Source organism: Lingula anatina, chromosome 5 (assembly GCF_051362555.1).
Source record: "Lingula anatina isolate TDL-2025a chromosome 5, LinAna3.0, whole genome shotgun sequence".
Classification (NCBI taxonomy): Eukaryota; Metazoa; Brachiopoda; class Lingulata; order Lingulida; family Lingulidae; genus Lingula; species Lingula anatina.
Window position 1 is genome coordinate 18656682 of NC_141771.1, and position 16666 is coordinate 18673347.

Here is a 16666-nt window from a genome sequence, read left to right on the forward strand (position 1 = left end):
CAATATGTGAAAAATTAAATTTTCACAAAAAACTGTTTAACTGCCAGAAAAAAATTACCAAACAGACTGCATTGCCTACTGAAGCTGTATTTTAGCCCTATGTTTCTTTCCTGTAAGTTTGAAAACAGTAAGTGACATGGTTTTTCTTAAATGGTCATCATGGGAGCAGTGCCCAAAATAGGGGTTTCTTTAAGTTTTGATGCAATATTACATAATGTTTAACAGCATAATGACCATCAATTTTTAATCATAAAATATTAGTATCATGAATATTCAGAAAATGTGATTAGCAAAGGTCTGCAGGCTCATGAAATTTCAAAGTCACATCTTAAAAATGCCAAAATGTAAACAAGACAGCACTGTTCTGAAATGGGTTTATTTCCATTTTTAACATTTTTTAAACATAAAACAAAATAAACAGTTTGTTGCCATTTTATATGACCAACTAAGAAAATTGATGAGATGGGAAAAATATCAATAGAACAGTGTTTAATGTCCAATTTCCTCCATTCTGAGATTCTGAACATAGTGGATGATTGAATCTGACAAACTGCAATGATGAGTTTATTACCATTTTTGACAGTTTATTACACAATACACGATAACAAGTTTACCATCATTTTTACACAATCAATTAACAATGTTGTAAAGATGCAGGAAATATCAAACAAACACTTTTACGTATCTTATTAGTTAAATAATGAGACTGTTAACATGCCTAATAATTGAATCTGAGGAAATGTGAAAAAACAGCATAACTTCTAAAATAAAGGCCCGATCATGCTGATTTTCGAACTTGACCTGCGTATTATGAATATCCATCAGTTCTGTTAGTTTCAAGCCAAAAGGTAAAATGTTATTTCACTTATCGTGTTATCGGTGTTGCATATATGCTAAGAAAAGTGAAAAAACAGCGTAACTGCCCTAAAAATGACCCGATCATGCTGATTTTCGAACTTGACTTGCAGATTATGAATATTCATCAGTTTTGTAAGTTTCAAGCCAAAAAGTAAAATGGTTTTCCACTTATCGTGTTATCGGTGCTGCATATATGCTGAAAAAAGTGAAAAAACAGCATAACTTCCCTAAAAATGGCCCGATCATGCTGATTTTCGAACTTGACCTGCGTATTAGGAATATTCACCAGTTCTGTAAGTTTCAAGCCAAAAGCAAAAACCGTGTTCCACTTATCGTGTTATCGGTAAAAGTGCACGACGGCGACGACGGCGCCGACGGCGACGACGGCGCCGACAGACGCAGATGATGGCTATATGTACAGACACATCTGTGTCTGTACATAAAAATTAAGTAGCACTCAAGCCAGCAATCCAATACAAGAAAATATAAACATTAAGGGTTATTACAGACCTGTATATGATTGGGGAGTCCAGTGCTATCCATTCTACTGGCCACATTAACAGCATTGCCCCAGATATCATACTGGGGTTTCCTGGCACCTATTACACCTGCCACCACAGGGCCTATGTTGATACCTGTGACAGAATTAAGAACATAATAAAGCATAAGTTTTTATGATAAAAAAGACGGCACTTAAATAATTATATTACATGCAAAATTTTTAATTTGTTTTGAAGTAATTAGAGTAATTTTTCTCTTTTCATTTCATTTCATTCATAGAAAGCAGACATAACATATGTCCATCATTTACAGGACCTTAAAATTAATGTACTTTACACATAAAAACTCAATAAAGTTAGGAAATTCAATTTTAACAATATGACAACTGATTAGTAATTAATAAAAAATAATACAGAAAAGAACAAAAAACAAGTAACTGTAAAAACGTGAAATCTGCCAGGGATTTTCATACGCCTACACTTTGATTGCAATCAAATACCGACCTACCTATTCTTATCTTAAAACTGTTGAATGAATGCTCATTCACATAGGCCAGCTGCTCTTTCATAGCAAAGGCAAAGTCCACCAAAGCCAGAACATGGTCCAGTTTGGGTGAGTTAGTTTGTTCCGTAAGGCCTGATGCAGCCATGTATGTGGAACCTATTGTTTTAATTTTCTCGCAGCATTTAAACTGCTCTTTTTCTAAAATCTGAAAAAGACAAATATACATCAAATTGTAATTTCATGTTTTTCGTGTGTTTGACATCAGTGTTCTGAAGAAGTAGAAAGCACATCTATGAAAAAACTTAATTAGCTAGTGTATGCATGAGAGAGAGAGAGAGAGAGAGAGAGAGAACTTGTCTTATAATATTACCGCCAGATATAATTAACCACACACCTCATCAAAATCTGCAATGATTTCATTGAGCAACCTGAGACACTCCACCCCTTCATTGTTGCCTTCCAGCTCTATGTAAAACTCACTGAAGTTAGGTATTGAGGCAAACATCACACACACATTATCACAGCCCTGGTAATACAGATCCTGAAATGTGGTAGAGGAAACATATTAAATGTGATAGAGGAGACAATACAAAATATACTGGAGAATATGGCATGCAATGGGGCAGAAATGTATGAGATTAGAGTCGAAAAAAGATCATGCATAATATTTAATAAAACAAAAACAAGAACACAAAGTTTTCAGCTTAAATATATCCTGTAAAAACAATAAAGAAAATTTTCAGAACTAAATTTCTATTCCAAATTATGGAGCTAAATCTACATTCCTCTAAATGGTTGATGAAAATTATAGGCTAAGTTACCTCATCTTTTTTATTTTGACTTTTAAGGAAATGTTCAGCAACATGAAGTGGTAAAATATTGGCAAGAAGCTTCATGTTGTACGCTCTCAAATTTTCCATTTCTTCTTTTTCCTCAGTTGCCTAAAAATATTAAAGAATATTTTTATGAAATAAATTCATTGTTTCTTTTTCATATCTTTAAGCCCTGACACATTATCAATATGAAAAGTGGTCTGCATCTTGTATATTTTTGTCTACTGGAACTGAAATATGACAATAACAAATCCAGGTTTTTAGTGACCCAAAGATAAAAAAACACAGGGTACAGCTACAGTAATTACTTAATCTTCTAAATGGGAGAAAAATTCTGAATTTTACAGACACTATTGTATCAAGTCATAACTTCTTGCAATACGAAAATTCCTACTGAGTGGCAGCAACAAAACGGAAAAGCAGGCCACCTTGTATTTCTATTCTTTACAGTAAAAACACCACAAATGCTACATAAAAATAATTTATGATTCCAAACTTATGTATCTAAAAAATACATCATTTTTCCTCTTTGAAAAGATTTTTACATTACAGTAATGAAAATGTAATTTTAAAACAGCATCCAAAGTTTCCATTATTCCCAATCGACCAGTTACACCCAAAAATCCAATTTATTTTCACAAGTCCATTCCCACATCTGTTGACCAATTTAACTCAAAGCATACACTAATGGTTTGGATTGCACACATAAAGTGATCTACAACAACAAGTGGATATAACTGTACAAAATGAAATAAGGTCTACATCTCTATGACATCACCTGTTTGATATCACTTAATATATTATCATTCACTTTTCATACTTAAATTCACATTTTAACATTCAGCCATAAGTATCACTTATAACCTGTATTTTAGCATTCAACCATTACCTGTAACTTCCACAGGAAGTCCAGCCTGGCAGTGGACTCTACGATTTGTGCGTGTATGCAGAGTGCGATAACGAAAACGAGTAGAATGATAACAGTCACCCACTCTATTGGAATGGTCGTACTTGGATCTGAGGTCTCTTGGCTGGAATAGAAAAACCAGCGTGAAAAATATTAACCTATATGTGCAATAATGATAGTTCTTAAATGCAAAACAGCTGTATCCCTAATGTTTCACTGCAAAATCACACTATGTGAAAATTTGAAAAGAAATCAAAAGAGCAGATTTGTACTTATAACAATGTTAATTTCTAAATTAAAAAACAAAATAATGTAACTGTTTTACTTCTACTTCAAAGAAATACAGGCCCGTTGCCAGGGGGTTCGGGGAATTCCAAAGACTCGCCTTTTTGCTTGGAAAAGGTCCCCTCTGGGTAAAATTTCATTTAGGTACACGAAGGTTTCATGGTAAAAGGTCCACTTTAAAAAAAGCCTCTTATGAAATTGCTAGCTATGGGCCTGAAATGAGTCATTTATTTGTGATGTATGTGTAAAGTGTAAGTTGTGACAGACAAGTGTGTTAGCAGTGACAAAGTGTGTTAGTTGTGACGGAGCAGTGTATTAGCTGTGACAAAGATGTGTTAGTTGTGACAACAGTGCCAAATGTGACACACTCTAAAACTCACCCACTATGAGCAAACACAATGAAGTCTCTATTCCTGAACAAGTTGATGTGGGTCACCAACACCAGCACTGTGTAGCACAGACCCATCAGCAACAGTAGCACCAGTTTCAGTATGCTGCTTGCCTGGAGAAACACTGCACTGGATATCATGGCAAGAGCCACACAGAATGTGTAGTACTGGAGAGAAAAATGAAAAAAAAATTTTCTTTAAAAACATGCATAATAAATAGTAATGACTCTATCTTTTCAGTGGGGAAAAATTGTGAATCTTACACTTGCTGTATTTCTTAAGTCATAAATTTTTAAAATATCGAGTGGTAGCAACAAAATTGAAAAGTAGACTGCATTACAGTTCCATTCTTTGCCATAAAAGCAAATGTTACAAATGTTATAGGGTTATATATTTTAAACAATTCTAAAATAATGTATCTGAAAGATTATCATACATATGTGAAAAAATAATATTACATACTGCAGCAATGAAATACTATATTTATTACTATTATCCAGAAAATTCAAAGTTATAAAAAGAACTGTTAAAATTATATTCTTTGAATTTATCTATTGTAAAAACTTCATGAATAAATTTAAAACATGGATAGGACAAAAACGATCTCACCACCATTGATAAACATCAGCTATGAAAAGATGACCCTGCACAAACATTAAGCACTGGCATCAATCACATACTGGTAAGTGCAACAACTGCACTGAAGTGAATATTAAACAAAATACTAACCGAAGGAATCACAAGTCCACTTACCTCTGGATAATATGTAGTTGGCATCACATTATGGCAAATATTATTGAAGTCCAAGAAAGAGATATTCATTTCAAATAAGTGTGTCCTATTGACAGTGTCTTCAGAGATATTGAGGTAATTGGCAAGGCAAGAGTACAGGCTAGACGTATCAACAGCAATCTGGAACAGCATGTATATTGTGTTAGCTGTGACAAAATAATGTGTTGGTTGTTATATTATTAGGATAAAAGCTGCTGGCTGAAACAGCATATAAATTGTGTATCAGTTGTGACAAAAATGAGGTGCTGGTTGTGGCAGTAATTACTATGAGGTAAAAACTTCAATCTGGAATAGCACGTACATTGTGTTAATTGTGGCAAAATGACATGTAATTGTGACATCACTCAGCTCTTCTGTCAATAGGATTGTTACAATATCTCCACTTAATTTCTTCACATAATTCATGTTCATAAAAATTACCCTATGTCACATAAAACAACTAAATAAATATTATAAACAACTTCCTCAAAGAGTTGCCTGTGATAAAAATTGATACAAATATTTCATCATTAAGTGTTAGTAGACATTTCAATGAATCATGCAGGGCTGTTTAATATCTAAAGGAAAGATCTATGATACTTGAAAAAGCAATGAAAATCTTAAAAGTAGGTACTTGGAAATATCCCCACATCTTTTATTAAAATAGCTGATACTGTTTAGCATATACATCAAATGTTTTGCAAGGTGTTACCCTTACCCTTAGGCACTAAAATGAAATAAATATCCCAACTCTCCAAGTTTAAAATCTTAAACTTAGTCTAGTAGGATTCAAAAATGAAGCCAATGCAATAATTTCCTAGTTTGTTCAGCAAGTAACAAAGTTTTTCAATGTGTCCATACTCACAATTGAAAAGCACCCTGCTGCGTAGATAATGATCACTGTGGTTGCCGTGACGGCATGAGCCAACACTCTGTTCACTGCTATTTTAGTAGACAGCATTCTGACACTTTTTGGAGAAAACTGAAAAATACGACAGCAGTTTAAATTGTTAATATAGAAATACTGACCAAAGACTGGATCTCATCACAATGAATTACTTAGAGAATAACAAAATTTTCCTATGAATTTCCCCCAATCAGTCAAAAGTCATTTTTTTACATCATATAATATCTAAATTAAATATTGTCACATGATATTATTTTGACGTATATTTCCTTCCATTTTATAACAAAACTGTTAATCACTCTGAAAAAGGTGACAGCATTTGACAGTATAGTCTCAAGGCTGTGTTATTGTAGTGGTTGTGATATCTTTTTGTGTTGTAATATTTGATTATATTAATTGCATAAGCTGTGCTATACCTTCATGTGTAATAACATCTGATTATGTTGATTGTGTTAGTTGTGAAGTACTTTCTGTTGTCACATCTGGTTGTGTTGATTGTATTAGTTGTGCTATACCTTGTGTTGTAACATCTGATTGTGTTGATTGTGTTAGTTGTGAAGTACTTTCTGTTGTTACATCTGATTGTGTTGATTGTGTTAGTTGGGCTATACCTAGTGTTGTTACATTTGATTTTGTTGATTGGGATTGTTATGACATACCTTGATGTGTTCAGCTGCTACCATTAGGGTAAGACACACAAGCAAGAAGACACAAATAAGAAAGACAACGGTCATAAGTGAAGAGCTAGAAAAAAAAAGAAAAGTTATAGATTTAAAGTTAAAAATCTGTAATCTACTCACATAAGAAGCACATGCCATACAAAGATTAAATATTTAATTTCAAACAAAAAATGGTTTCTTTAAGCTATTACATATTTAAATGCAAATGCACACATTTGGTACAAAAAAGTATATTTATATCAAGGTTTTTAAAGTTACGTATCTCTCCCAAATGCTTTAATTCTTCCAGTAATTGTTACCTTTGAATTTTCATATACATATTATTTTTATCTCACCTTTCCCATATTTAACATATACCTATACGTACTGATATATATATTGCAAATATACATATTCCTATACCTCCTGCACCCACCTTGGAACAATTGTCACTTGTGCCAAGCATATACAGATCACCATGGCCAGGGCACAGCCCATATGGGAGGTAAACATTGTGTCACGCACACGAGAATACTAGAAAATTAGAAAAAAATTTATACTGAATATTGACTGAAGATATATACAGCACTCACATGTACCTGCATCTATGTGTCTGTTTTATTACCTCTCTTTCTCTCTCCAATCTGCATGCACATGAGAGAGAGAGAGAGAGAGAGAGAGAGAGAGAGAGAGAGAGAGAGAGAGAGAGAGGAAGAAGAAGAAAATACCCTCTAATACGTTTACATGTTAGAAAAGAATTTTATAAGCTGATTAAATGAACATCACATGCCCTACACATACATACAGAGTGGTAGGAATGAAACTGAGAATACCATAAGAATACTATACTATGGATTTATAATTTTTACAACTGTATTAATTTTTCTAGATCTCGAATATTAACCCCACATAGTGTTTATGTCTGTTTGTTGATTTGCAGAATGAAATCACAATTCAGTTTGAGTGCCTTTGTTCAAATTCGATTGCTTAATTTTCACCCCAAAAGCTGAATCTTTTAATGCACAAGCATGTAATTTTAAAATAAAAAGTTACACTAATATGTTGAAGTCATAAAAATACAGTTATGATATCTATCTATCTTTGGCCATTCATTCTACTGCAGTTAGTGGGCACACCTTTTCCTCCAGTTCAGGTTTACGGAATGTAAGAAGAATACGTTTCACATGCTCTGATCGCAAGCGGTCAATACTCCGAGCATCAATAGCACGACTCAGGTATTCATTGACCTCTTCTTCAGGGCTCTTGCTGCTCTTCTGCTCACCAAACCCAAGCCTAAATGGTAGGGAGATTATCATTGGTTAGTATAAAAGTAAAAAGCCATGCCCAATGGTAGAGGGAATGTTATTGGTTAGTGTGGAAGCTAAATGCCACGAATAAAATAGTATGGGCACAGAAACATTTCTGTGAAACAGTACAATTCAATGGTTAATATGAGTTGGTTTGAAAACCTTGGACTAATTAAAAAGTTCATAGGGGAAAAGCATTAAATATGAGGGTCAAAAATATATACTGAAAGGTATAAGCAAAACATTCTTCATAAATATAAAATATTATGGCTTTTGTGGTGGTTTATACACTTACTTGTTATGGATATTTGTTTGCGAGTCATATGCTCCAAGACGCCTCATTTCCTTACTCAGTCCATTATCAACAGACTTCTTATCATTCAACTTTCCAGGACTGGGACTTTTTGTCTTAAAAATAGAAAAAAACACATACAAAGATATCACACATTTAATTACAACTAGAATTATTTCCACTGGGATATTTCAACAACATTTCATAACTGAAGTAATCATATAATTTTTGCAGTTTCATTGAAGTCAGTAAAACTAGGGAGTATTTTCATAAGTGGGTTTCTAGATCTTTCTTACTAGTAACAATTAACATGTAGATAGAAGTTATTTCTTCTGACAATGGTTATTACTATATATGTATTGGGTCACATGAGGAATTGTAAGTCTTTGGTATCAGACAACTAGGAGCTGAACAAACAACCTTACTGCACTCTACAATCCAAGATCACCAATTAATTCACCTCAAATAAACTATATAGACACTGACAATGACTTACAGTTAAAAATAGAAAGCAGTTTCCTTTTACCTGAAAATTCCTATCCATGGGTTCTATCACTAAGTATGTGTTAATTTTCTGTTCCTTTATATACGCATTTCTTTCATCCCCTTGCCCCGACTCCACCTCGTAGTCGTCATTAAGGTACAGCAGTGTCACTTCCGTCACATGCACACGTCTGATGAAAAAATGATATCAATCAAGTTACATTACTGCACTTTATGTGATTTCTCACGTAGTATATATGTAAAGGTGATTTTAAAAATATCCAAGGATTTCCTCAATAGCTTTAAATCTTAGGAATAGCTTTATAAAAATTTGGACTAGGGTATGGACTTCAGTTCATAAATTGTTTTCACAGCATATAATAAATAGCAGAAATGAAGAATACAAAGTGTATATTTGAATACCCTCAAATAAAATGGATTCATCCCAGAAAAGCCCCCTCCCCTCATCAGCACTCCTTCCAACCCTGAATAAGAGTTAGCTTCCATTACAAGTTTTTCCAATCCTAGTTCTCAACCAAACTCACATACACATAGAATTAATTCATTCTCTAAACATTTCCATTGAAATGCAAAGTATTATGAGGGAGAAAATATCTTAAAAGTGACAAAATCATTTAGAATATTATAGCAGTATAAAAATCATATTTGTTATAGCCCACTGGTTCACACATCCAACCAGTCTATTTTTTATTAATTTCTTTGTTACCAAAGGAATGCCAATAAAAAAATTCAAACAAAGCTGAAATCAAAAACAAAACACAAATGTTCCTTGGCCCAGTATTATTTGAGAGCCACATAGGTTTATGTATCTCCACACTGACTGTAGTCATTGTATACAGACCCATACAATCATCAATCTGATGCTCCACAAATGACACCCCCTTTGTGTGGAGGATTTCCAAACTCCATCAAGTTAACGAGAAATCTCAGATTACATTACGACCAACCAGATGAAAAAGGTTAAAAAGTCAATACAATGATGTAAAAGACTCGGGTCTAATGCTGGATTATGCTAAATATAACATCAATCCCTTATGCAAAGGAAGCTTCATCAGCTTGCCAGGAAAAATGATTTGATGAAGTCAGATGAATTATAAGCAAAGCACTGACATGTTCCATAAATATGATACTGAAACATTCCAAACTGATCTTTTTCTGAGGAGTTCTGATTCAATTCCCATGAAGCTAAGTGTGGATTACAATATTATTGCTATTTATTTTGTTTGAAAAAGTCTAATCTGGATCAAAACTGGTTTTATGTTCTACACTGTTTTAATTAGGACCTTTTTACGGTTTGCGATATACTGTATTGTGCTTTTTTGAGAGACTGACAACATAATATTTTTTTTTTTATACAAAAGACAGTTATCTAAATGGAGCCCCCCCCCACCCACAACACACAAGCATGCACACACTACATGACCAGTTAACCAGATTAATGTTGATTGGACCAAACAGTTGGAAAAATGCCCAAAAAATTCTCGATTTACATCCAAGCCGTTTTTGGAAAATCCCAGGCTTAACACTTCCTGTGAATTAATAATTATTTTTCATGAAGATTTTTTGGCAACTCAATTAAGATAATTCATAATGCTCTTTATAGAACTTTATAAAGCCATTTTCAGGACTGTTTATGAACAACATTGTATTTTCAGAGAGATCAACTGTTTTATTTACTTATCAAAATTTTATTGGTACTTACCCAGGGATTCCTCCACTCTCCATTGCATTGGCCAATGTTACGTCATTGGACCAGACATCATACTGCCATTTTTTCAATCCCAGAACCCCACAGTGGACGCGCCCGGTGTGGATTCCTACCCTCATGTTCAGCCGTTCAACACCAGTCATCTCTCGCACCAATCTGGGAAAATATGGTGATGAATATGGTGATGAATTATATCATGACATCATGATAAACGCAGATTTTATTCAGCCATTCAAATGATAGCATCTTAGAAATATGGATATAAAAAAAACTGATAAACGAGGCATTTGTTTAATGTTCCTTTTGAGTATCTTTCTTTGCAGTTAATATCTTCAAAATTATTCATTCTTACATATCTAATTGAGTTACATTTATCTCTAAATTAATTTTTTTTAGTTTCCATTTTATGTCATCTTTTAATTACAAAAAGACAATTATTTGTTTCTAAATGTAATTGTCTTACTGGTTTTCTAAGGTGATGCAGTGTGACTGCACGCATGCATGTATACGTGCAGAGTACACTTAAAATATCTCTCGAAACACTGAAAAAATAAACTAAATTTTTTCTTTTTTTATTACCTAATTGCATCAATCATGTCCAGTCCCATCTCCACACAACACTGAGCGTGGTCAGGGCGGGACTCAGGCAGTCCGCTGACACAGTAATAACAGTCACCGAGAATCTTAATGCGGAGGCAGTGGTTTTCTTGGGCCAGGCGATCAAACCGCGCAAATAGTTCGTTGAGAAGCTCTACCAACTCCTGAGGCGTGCACTTGCCCGAGAGCTCTGTAAAACCACAGATGTCCGCAAAGAGGATGCTGAAAAATAAGAAGGTATCATAATACATGTATATAACAATCAATTTACATATTGTGAACATCTATTCGAGATAGTATAAATCCGATTTTGGATATTACATATATCATATAAACATATTTTTGACTGACAATGTCTGTCACTATATAATTGCAGGGCAAAGAAATAGATCACAAATACTAAAAAAAGAATTTATCCAGCACAGCCGACAGAAAAGTACAGGCATTTAGTTCCCTGCAAATGCACTCATCATTAATAATAACCCTGGGCAGAAATCACATGGATTAGGTTTTTATTAATTAGACAAACAATGGCTGTGAGCAGTCTGAAACCACAAACATGATGACTAATCCTTATTCCTGTGCCTGAAGGTGGCAACAGTACAAACCAGTTCTGAACCAAGGGTCATCACTTGCTGTTAACCATGCAGACCCTCAATCATACTGCTTTGATGGATTTTTTTCTTTTTCCTATGCTTTTTTTTTTCTTTTTTTTTTTTTTAAGCGTGCGGGAGGGGGGGGGGGCGGGTGAATATTATAACCACTCACAAAATGTTCGGAAGAATAGAAGAAAAACAAAGACAGTTGAGACACAGTTGGGCAGGAATGCCATGGCTATGACCCAACTGTTCTTGATAATAATGATGATGACGAATGTTGGTGGCAAGAATGGAAGTCACCTCAAGCAGGAACACTTAAATGACGAAGCGCAAAACTGATGGAATATCAGGGGAGGATCCAGAGCTATTTTCTGACAGTCTTCTAAATTATCTTTGTTGATCCATCCTGTATTTTTGACCGTCATCTGAGAGAAAAAATAAGATACCCGTCAATGTAAACTTGAAACTCTGACCATCTTCCATAAGACCCAGAAGACGGCCTCAATCCGCCCCTGAATATCTTAAAATACAATGGGTACACCTGGTGAGGAAATTGCTAGCTTTGCCCGATCATCTCACAGGGGTCTTTTATGCAGTTTTGTAACAGAGCAGACTAAAGACACCCCAGCTGTGATCTGAGGAAGTCACTTTTAGTAAAATTTAATTTTTTATTTTCAGCAGGAGAGGGGAGAATTATTTAAAATGACATTGTATATTTAAAACTGGACGAAAGCCAGAAGCTAAGGTCAAATACAGCTAATATAATATGCATGTAACAAAACTACTTTGTTAATGAGCAGCATCTCAAATTCGGATAATCAAGAATGTCAATACCATACCTTCCAGTCTGAAATACTGCAGCTAGTCATAGGCTCCATTCAGAACAGGGGACCAACTAGTCCGAGGGTCAAATATGGCTGACCCACTTGAATACTTCCCCACAGGATATTTATTCAGAGTCTATAAGCGAATTAGATGGCTAGCTTTGTTGTGGGTCGCCATATTTGACCCTCGGACTAGTTAGTCCCCTATTCTGAATGGGGTCTTATTGAACACTAGCCATTAGACTACATGTTTAAATGCACTGGTACTGAACAATGTTAATGATTTATCATAAGCTGATCTAATTATCGGTTCTCAGTCCTGCTCGGGTAATTAATCTGCGAAAAAGAGACCCGTGGGCATCTTAGTGAATACATATGCTCAATCATATTACTGAGGAAAATAAATGTATTGAATTCTGTTCAAATGAAAACATTACATTAGTCTGATAAGGTCCTCCTTTTTTTAAGTACAAATTTCTCTACCTGTTGTTGCGATCTTGATGCAGCAGCCTGGTATTTTTTAACAAAAAATAGATAACTTTCATAAAAAAAAAAAAAAAAAAAAAACAGATGAACACATGGATGCCACGAGCATATAGTTATTTATGACTATATTGAGAGTTAGCTTAGAGGCCTTGGAGACATCTTCAACTTTGCGCTCATGCTGATTCAATTACTTTGCTACAGCAACATGACTTGATCTGGGGGTGAAAGAATTGCAGTTACCGTTACCATAGTGACTGAAACTTTTCATATGGGAAAAAATGTGAATTTTACAAAAATGTATTTTTAAATCATAAATTCTTAAAAACTAGAACAATCCTATCGAGTTACACCAAAAAAACTGAAAAGTTCCGACAACCCTCAAAGTTCTAATCTATACAGTAAAAGCAGCACAAATGCTTTATAGAATATATAACATTTTTACGATTCCAAAATTATGTATCTGGAAGATTGATATTTTCTTTTTTGATAATTTTTGCCCATTGAAAAGACTGAGTCATTACTACACCTGCAGTCGTGTTTCCATCCTATCTCATTCCAACCCATATAATTATAAGCCGTTAGCCAAATAACAAGAAAATCACAAAAGGCAGCAAATCCAATGAAAGTGAATATCTTCAACATCACGTACACACCAATGAAGTAAACTGTACCATAAAGCTTCAAAGTTCATGCCTTGGCATATTTCAATTTCTCGTAAATTCTACTCTAAAATGATCTCGTATGATTTCTGTCATGTCCCCATAACCAGCCGAAGACATACAAGTATATATCAATACTGAAATACACTTATATATATCTGCACTCAAATATCTTTCATGCAGATTATATTATATAACAAGATTGAGATAAATCACCTGTATTCACAACAAACTGCCTCAAATCTCAAAGAGGGAGATGCGTGTTCAACTTGACTAGCTAGTATTAGATTTTTTTAAAGTTACGTTGTGTGAAATACTACTAAAATAAAAGGACTGACATACACAGTATTATATCTTTATGTTATTGAGAACATCATAAATTTATACAAATTAATCCATCTTGCTCTCCAGACTACCATCACATAGGCTTATTAGGTGAGACAATGGTTGTTTGACTTGGATTCATGCAGTGAATTCAAGGATGGCCTGATGACCTGATAGCCTGAGATGATCGAGTCAGCCGAAGTTGGGTAGGTTAATCTCAACTGGAAACAGGTCTAAAGGTGTCTTCACATCAGATAGGCAAAAGCTATACTTAACTTTACTCTTTGTATCACAGGTAGGCCAGGAAACATGGTTAGCCAATGTTTAATCTGGTTGTCAGGTGAAATTTATAAATAATTAAATCTGTTAAGTGAGTCAACTTCTTAAATTGTCCTGTTTTTCTGCTTTTTTTTTTTTTTTTTTTTTGCTAAGTTAAACTTAATGCTAAGCCTGCCTAGCCTTGAAAGCTGACTACATACAGATTACCAGGAGATATTGACCTGTAGTTCATGAAGGATTGGTCTGCAATAATTGCAACTCCATGGTGTGTGTGCATATGTATGGGTGCATGCACGTGTGTAAATGACTTACTTAAAGGGATAATAACTCTTTGTATGAGATCTATATTTCACAATAAAAACATTGTGAATAACTCATAGAAATATAATATATTCTGTTTTACCACAAAAACAGCAGTTATAGCTATTATTCTGATATGTGAGCTTATCTTTAGACCACGTGACCTCCATTGATGGCTATACTCTGTTAAAATCTCTTAAGAGTTTTTAACAAAAAACCAAACTTTTTAGAAAAAAACCAGGGACTAAATTTGAATGTAAAAATGGATTCATTAACCATTGGTAAGTATGGGAAAATTGTTGTTTACTCCAGGAAAATTCATTTTTTGACAGAAACGAAGAGTTATTATCACTTTAACTATAGCCAGTGAGAGTGTAAACCCCTGTCAAGAGCCAGGTCTCAGTTTGAGTGATATCAGATGAACAACCTTTTTGATTCTATGTGAAACACAACTCTATTTTAATTCGTAGGAGCCTGCGCCGAGGTTGATAGTCGGCTAGCTTACTGTAATTACTCAGATTTAAACAACATGAATTCATCATGTTATTTGTAAGGAAATTCTTATCAGAGTCAATTTAAATGTATGTTGATTCCAGAGTTTTGAAGTAATTTGTGAGACAGCATATTTTGTGAGGGTCCAAAATGGTACGTAAATCTTGAAAAAATAAAAGAAAAAAGTGAGACGTGTGAAAATTTCGAGCAAATTCTGCAAGTTGTTTTGTGACATTGCAGATCCAAGGTCTCAGACAAAATGATGTGGCATGTTCCAATAAAGACATTACCTAACATTCTCATGGCGCTGTATGTAGATTTTATGGAACATCGTATCCTTCACCTGACCGGCAATATCCGACTTCATCTCCATGGCAACATGGCGTGGAAGCACTGATAACAGTAACCTTTCCTGAAAATAAAAAAGTGATACTGCATGATGAACCAAGTCACACAATGTTTATTATATAATATATATAATAATAATTTTAAAGACAAAAGAATTAAAATACCTTATTGTCTTGCTTTTCTTCGTCAGTATAATGTACTATGTCGTTACCTTTCAGAATTCACCTTTGTAGTACAAACTATGCAAGGCAATAGCAGATCATGTGCCAGAATAAAAGAAAAATATTCTGGGGATTCAAGAGAATGTTTTTGCCCAACAATAAAAATACACATCTAAAAGATATTCTATTTTATTAATGTGCATAGCGGACTTCTGGATGTAACCTGCCAGCACAAGCATGCAAGGGTCAGGAGTTCTTTTGTTGACCTTTTTGGCTTAATTAGCAAGGAAAATTGCCAAGGGCTTTTTGCCAGGGCACAGATTCTGAAGTGAAACTACGGGCAAGTTGATATTGAGAGAGAGAGAGAGAGAGAGAGAGAGAGAGAGAGAGAGAGAGAGAGAGAGAGAGTGAGTGAGAGAGACGGTGAATAATAATAATAATAATAATAATAATAATAATAATAATAATAACCTTCATAAGATCGCAACCTATGGGATTATAGTTGTACAATGAAATAAATTTTACAATGAAGGATATTTGGCCAAGATACAGAGATTCTCAAACCAAGGATGTATATTGACTTAAACGTCCTTGCTCAAACACACCCAGCTCTGGAATGATTCCACAGTAACGCCAACCACAGATGAATTGAAATTTAACAATTTATACCTCTCTGTTCCCGAATTAAGGACAGCACTGATATATGTGGTGGAGTCATGTCATAATGCAGGTGGCGTGATACAAAATTTTGCAGTGGTGAGTGCCACATCATCTCGTGAATTAAACCAGGATGTAAGAACTTATTCACGACATCACGGTACATGTAACAAGATAGCTAGCTTGCTGAATATCATTCAGTGACTCACTCTTTATGTAAGCATTTCTGAAAAAAAGTGTGAATCAAACACAACAACCTGTTCTCTTCTTTCTCTTTAACATTTTATCTTTCATAATGGTTTCAACAAAATAATTTTGTGGAAGATTTTTTAAAAGAGACAACTTCAGTGTTACATACGCTCGTGTGATACCAAATGTAATGCCATCTTTCTGTAGAAAAAAAAAATCTTGAATGATCATGGTATACTTTATTTCAACTAATGCTGATCATTAATTCCTGATATATAAGTACATCCATTATCATTAAATAACAACATTACCAAGTATAAGGTCAG

General features: G+C 34.3%; 1 protein-coding gene across 1 annotated transcript in view; it reads right to left on the reverse strand.

The window, feature by feature from the left end:
• Positions 1-16666, reverse strand: part of LOC106171289 (adenylate cyclase type 5) — a 57250-nt gene that overhangs the window by 5249 nt on the left and 35335 nt on the right. Inside the window, exons 4-19 of the mRNA XM_087013206.1 lie at positions 15276-15397; positions 11005-11244; positions 10420-10581; positions 8740-8887; positions 8217-8329; positions 7751-7907; positions 7051-7148; positions 6615-6699; positions 5914-6030; positions 5031-5189; positions 4269-4444; positions 3586-3727; positions 2685-2804; positions 2258-2404; positions 1867-2068; positions 1369-1493 (exon numbers count right to left, since the gene is read on the reverse strand). Of these exons, the coding sequence (XP_086869332.1) occupies positions 1369-1493; positions 1867-2068; positions 2258-2404; positions 2685-2804; positions 3586-3727; positions 4269-4444; positions 5031-5189; positions 5914-6030; positions 6615-6699; positions 7051-7148; positions 7751-7907; positions 8217-8329; positions 8740-8887; positions 10420-10581; positions 11005-11244; positions 15276-15397 (2313 nt within the window). The remainder of the gene's footprint in view (positions 1-1368; positions 1494-1866; positions 2069-2257; positions 2405-2684; positions 2805-3585; positions 3728-4268; positions 4445-5030; positions 5190-5913; positions 6031-6614; positions 6700-7050; positions 7149-7750; positions 7908-8216; positions 8330-8739; positions 8888-10419; positions 10582-11004; positions 11245-15275; positions 15398-16666) is intronic.